Below are 5872 nucleotides of genomic sequence, written 5' to 3' on the forward strand. Positions count from 1 at the left end.
TTAAAGGGCCGCGCTGTGCTTTTTTTAAATTACAGGTAAGAAATAGAGAAAGATCAACTGATTATAAAAACAAAACAAAAACAAATCATGTACTAAAAAATAATCCTCATACATGATGCTATCTACTTGCATTAACATTATCAGAAAAAATGAAGACTACTCAAAGTATTCTATATTTTAGTTGGTATCTCTGTGCTGTCTGTTTTTAATTGTAGCCTACAGTATAAAACATTGCTTTACTTATATAAGTTATATTTCTGTATATGCTATGTGTTTTGTTTTTTTCATCTGTGTATTTTGGCTGTGAAGCACATTGACTTGCCTCGAGCAAGAAATGTGCTATCTAAATAAAATGTCTTCTTCTTTTTCTTTTGAAACTTACTGTGGATGCAACCCTCGATGCAGAAAAAAACCTCCCAAGCTACTTTTTAGTCTTCATGCCATATTATGTAGCCTACAGCATTGGTTTTTACATTCAAAATGTACAGTCATACCTGGCAACAATATCTTTGATACATGTCAAATGTCTGAGGGAATATGGCTGGTATTACTGGGAAATATAGATTCTATAATCTTTCATCCATGATTTTCTAAATTAGTCACTCCTCAGGAAGAATGCAATCTGTACATGTGCAGTTTCATCCCTGGTTGTGTTTTGAACTGCTCACCTTCATCTACAGTGAATGTTACAATGCTGCCATCTAGGGGAAATAAAGTTGTATTGCAGTGACTTAGACGTTTATATTTTATTGATATAAAATAGACAAACACCCATAGACAAAAATACACATTCATTTTTTTTAAAGCTTGATTGTAACTTATTTTGCATGTCTCATTTTTTCTCTCCTTCATCTTTCTGCTCCTTCTCTCCTTCCTTTGAGTCTTCCTCGATCTTTTCTGTCCTCTCTTCAGGTTGTCTCTCTCCACTTTTCTCCTCTTTCTTGTCTTCTGGTTCAATCTCTGCTCCGTCTCCTTTCCCAGGTCTGTCATCTCCCTTTTCTCCGGTTTTCTCTCCATCATCTTCTTTTTTCTTTTCCAGGTCACCAGTGTCCTTGAGGCCCTTTTTATCTCCCTCGGCCGTCCTTTCTACATCATCCTTTGTGCTCTTAGTGCTCTCTCCATCCCCCTCTTTGGTAACATCATTACTATCTTCTCTCTGCCCTGGTTTTTTCCCCTTTGCATCTGAACCCTCCTCCTCCTCCTCTCCTTCTGCCTCTTCCCGCTCATATGCAACCTCCCCTCCCACCCCTTCGCCTCTCCCCTCAGCTGTGGCTCCTTCTTCTCCATCTTCTGGCAGCTGAGTCTCCAGTGCTGCCACCTCCCACTCCAGCTGTTCCACCCTGGCCTGCATCTTGCGGTTGCTCGACTCCAGCTCCACCATAAGTCGGGCTAGTTTTGTCTGCAGCACCTCCAAGGTACTCTCTAGCCTTTTTATCTTGGTTTCCACTTTCTCTGCCTCCTTCTCCTCTCCATCCCCGCTCTCCTCCAACATGCCCATCTTGGTGAGGATCTGTCTGCCTTTCTCCTCCAGGTGATGTTTGGCTGCAGGGAACTCAGACAACACGTCTGTCAGATCTTCTTTGGACAAGCTAAACAGGTCAGAGTAGCCAATGCTTTTGATGTTGGCAGTGCGCCGATTGCCTGACTTGTTGCCTAAAAGAAAACATGTTGTGGTTTCATTTAAAATCCTGGTGGGATTTTTTTTTAAAGAACAGTAATGCCAGGTCACAAGACCCTTCCAGAGATAAATTGTAGCTTACCTAAGTCACAAAATCTCTACTGACTGTAATTGACACTTACCCTTAATGTTGAGGATACTAATTTCCCCAAAGAAATTTCCTCCACTTAGCACAGCAAACTCTGTGATTCCATCGTCTGCTACAACAGCAAGTTTTCCCTCTTTGATGATGTACATTTCATGGCCTACGTCTCCTTTCCTGCAGACGTACTCTCCTGGACTGAACACCTGCAAGAAAGGCATGACAACACATCTTCATCGTAACCAATTCTCTTCTTAAACCATCTCTTGAAATTTTACACTGCAAAGAAACAGGGATTGTATTTAAGATGAGCATACACAATTGAATCATTGGAAGTAAGAGGTTCAATACAAGTTGCCAGTGCACTGTAAGAAGAGGTCAAACCAGGTTCTTAATTGTGTGGGAACTTAATCTGAAGAGCCTCCTTTTTCCCTGACCTGAGGTGTTAGTTTAAGCACCAGCTCTTCCAGCAAACTTTTCTCACAGCTCTGGAAGATGGTGACTTTGGAGAGCGTGGGAAGGTGAACGCTGACAGCGATCTCTGTCCTCAGGTGTAATGGCAGCTGCTCCAGGATTTCATTCTCTCGCATGATCTTCTTGTTGATGTGAAGATGCTGGTACCAGTTGTCGATTCGCTGCCTAAGCTCCTTGCTAATGTGATGGCTACGAAGGTAAGCCTTCACCTGGAAATGGAAAAGAAGAACTTTGTTGTAAGAAAGATTAAATTCAGAATCAAACTGTTTCATTTCTGACAGTTTTCCAACTTACCAGCTCATGGTTAGGAAAAAAGACATTATCACGGTCCCTCAGGCTCGAGATGACGTTACCAACATTGCCAACAATTGATGCAAACACCAGCACAGCAATGAGCAGGTCTGCAATCATAAACAAGTACTCCTCTTCCCGTTTTGGCAGAGGGGTGTCACCTACTGTGGTGAAAATCTGGGCAGAGAACCAGAAGCAGTAAAAGTACTGACGCCGCATGGAGGCAAACTCTAAGTGGGTGATGTTGGGATAGACCCAGTTATCACTTCCAAAGCCAATGTAGTTGGACAGTGCAAAGTAGAGACAGGCGTTCCAGTGGATCAACACGAAGATGTAGATCATGAGCTTGGAGATGCGGAAGGTGTTGGGGTAGGAGGTTCTCGTCTCCATCCGATCCAGGGCCTCGTTGAGTCGTGGCAAACGGAGGAGGCGGTTGATCCTCACCATCGGCGTCAGAATGCCGAAGGCAAAGTAGAGGAAGTCAGTGGGCATCAGGGAAGCCAAGTCCCTCAAGAAACGTTTTGAATGCAGGTAGTGCTTCTTCAGCTGTTCGAGGTCTTTAATCAGGATGCCCTGATCCAAGTAACCTGAAGGGGGAAGATCAAAGCTCAGAGTATGTTTCATACACCAGTACAATTGTGACATAAAAGATTCGATAGGCTTTAATTTTCAGAGAATATCTCGAGTTAATAGTGCTTTCACACCATGATTGGAAGGTAGAAATAGGAAACCTGTGTAAATGACTTGCAAGATTGATCATAATCTGATTGCTTAGATTCTATTGTAGGGGTTAAGATACTGTGCAAGGTACATACATACTTATTTAGCACTGAATCAGATGGGAGCATTGACAGACCAGTAGGCCTACGAACGGTGACAGACCAAAGTGATATTTCAGTTCATCAAAACTAGACCAAACTTTATGTAAAAGTCTGTATCTGTTCATTATATATATATCTGTAAAGTTAACTTGTACAATCCAATCCAATACTTTTTTACTATACAGTAGATGATAGATGCTGCGTCATTTTGCTTAGTGTTTAGCCACAAATAGACTCCAGGGAGGAAAATTAACTAGTGTTTCAAAGACTCAATTAACATTTAAAAAGACAAATATTTACCTGTGTGCACAGTGACAATCATGTCTAGTATATACATGAGGTCTGCCAGATAGTCCAGTGTAAGCCAAACAGGCAGGTAGCTCAATGCGATTGTAGTGAAGCATGTCCTGAGAAAATAAAACAATTTGAGGGGAAATGAATGCATACAGGTTACATTATTAGATGGCATATGGTGGTATTCCTCATAATGCTTGTACCTTAAAATGATGATCACCCAGTTGTAGACAATAGGAAAGATCATGACCTGTATCCAAACATAATAAAACTGATCTGCCGGATCGATCACCAACTCTTTCCAACTGAAAAGAAAGAGAAGAGAGTAATGAGAAGAATTTAGTCAAGAGAAATTGTCATGTCTACACTGTATGTATGTATACATTTGGTTCAACTCTCAAATAAAGACAATTATGAAAAAGTAAAATTACAAATATGCAATATGTAAACATTCAGAAATGCTCTGAACGCTCATATGGTCTTGGTACTGTGGTAATTATTTGAAGATTAATTTGCCTATATTTCAGAGTTATATCCTTGTAAAAAATTAATGTAACATGGCTGTCATGTAAATCAAGAGTCTTTACTTTATATTAGCATATGATTTGGCAGACCACCTAATGCAGGAGGAATGATGCTGGAGTATACAGCTGGACAAATGCCTCGGTTATGGATCAAGAAAGCTTTCAAACTAATTTGATCAGCTGTGCTCCAAACATCCAATCCCTAATGTCAGTTCTTCAGCAGCACAGAAAGGATGCAACATCTTTCTCTCTTCTGATCAAAAATGTTTTGTTTTGGATCATTTACAGTAGTCATCATTACTCACTTTACTTTCAACTTCAGTCCCAGAATGGTGTTGTGTTTCCCTTCATCCTTGGCTCCATCTTCTCCTTCTTCATTCACTTTCTCACCCCGATGCCACCTTAGGAGTCTCTGCCATTGGTTTCCTCTAACACTGTTTCCATCACCTGTTTTATCCATTCTCCAAAATGAATCAGCAGACTAACACATTTTTCTAAAAGAGGTTCCTTTCTGCATGAGCATCATACTTTCTTCGACAATAATAACAAACAAACTTGATGACGTGCGTCGGGCAGCACTGTGTGGTTCACCTAACAACAAAACTAAGAGTACCTGCATGAGCACTGCCTGGTGATGCTGGTCTCTAAGGTAGGAAAGCACAACAGATGTCATGTGTCCTCATGGGAATTCTTCCATCCCCTAGAAAACCAGAGAGGTCTTCTGCACATCCAGGAAACAAACATGATTAAAGTAGGCTACAGATCCCATATGTCACTCTCAATAAAAAATATACGAGTTTACTGCATCTTAAGAAAATAGAAAATTAAGAGGCAAATATCTTATTTAATTGAAATGCATAATGAGAAATTTGATTCATTCTGTTTTTTTTGATAGTTTAGATTAATGACCTTCTAAATGTAATTATGACAATGTTTCTTGTTGTTATCTATTTTATCTTATTTAGGCTACTTTATTATAAACATAATATAACTATTCTGTTTCTGTTCCTTCTCCCCTTTTACGGCTGTGTTTCTTTAAATTTCCTCTATGGGGATCAGAAAAGATGAAACTTAATCACAGTCTTATTCGGAGGCCCTGAGAGCTAATCCCTACCGCATAAGAGAACACATGCACAAACACAAACATGCAACAAATCAAAAGAACAACTTCATGAATTTCACATGCATGTTCTGCAAAAACTTGCAACATCTGCAAGTACACAAATGTGCTGCAAAAGCATATAACAACATATGCATTCTCTCACAACATAATGGAAGTGTTTCCAGAGACATAAAAAAGTGTCAGACCCAGACCCCTCTGCATCATGTAGCCTACTATTGATGTTGTAATAAACCAAAACAAACCACTAACAGGTTGCCATCCTCATAACTTCTCAAGTCAAAAACCATTGATGCTCTCATGTGTGTGCCCTTATTTTTTTTGCGTCACTGAAAACACTTGTGTCAGTTTTTGCATCTCACTTGTATTTGCATTTGTTAGTTTTTGCAGCTTGGCCTATGCATTGTCAAATTGAAATTGTTCTCCACTGGATATTGTAGCTTTATGTGACAAGTGGACTTTGGGTTGGGATTGTTTTACTGCCATATACTCAGTCATCATCATCATCATCATCATCATCATAGTGGATTTATTATTGTAACAATATTGTAGGCTATATCAACAGTTTCGTTTCGTGCATACTGCCCT

General features: G+C 39.9%; 1 protein-coding gene across 1 annotated transcript; it reads right to left on the reverse strand.

The window, feature by feature from the left end:
- Positions 1-832: 832 nt before the first annotated feature.
- cnga4 (cyclic nucleotide gated channel subunit alpha 4) lies at positions 833-4782 on the reverse strand. Its single transcript, XM_085765735.1, has 7 exons — positions 4470-4782; positions 3844-3945; positions 3647-3753; positions 2529-3112; positions 2198-2443; positions 1801-1966; positions 833-1653 (listed from the first exon to the last, which is right to left on the reverse strand). The coding sequence occupies exons 1-7, from the start codon at positions 4622-4624 to the stop codon at positions 833-835; spliced, it is 2181 nt and encodes a 726-aa protein (XP_085621861.1). The 5' UTR covers positions 4625-4782.
- Between the last annotated feature and the right edge of the window lie 1090 nt (positions 4783-5872).

This window comes from Trachurus japonicus, chromosome 21 (genome assembly GCF_045865225.1).
Source record: "Trachurus japonicus isolate A0001 chromosome 21, Traja_1.0".
NCBI classification, from domain to species: domain Eukaryota; kingdom Metazoa; phylum Chordata; class Actinopteri; order Carangiformes; family Carangidae; genus Trachurus; species Trachurus japonicus.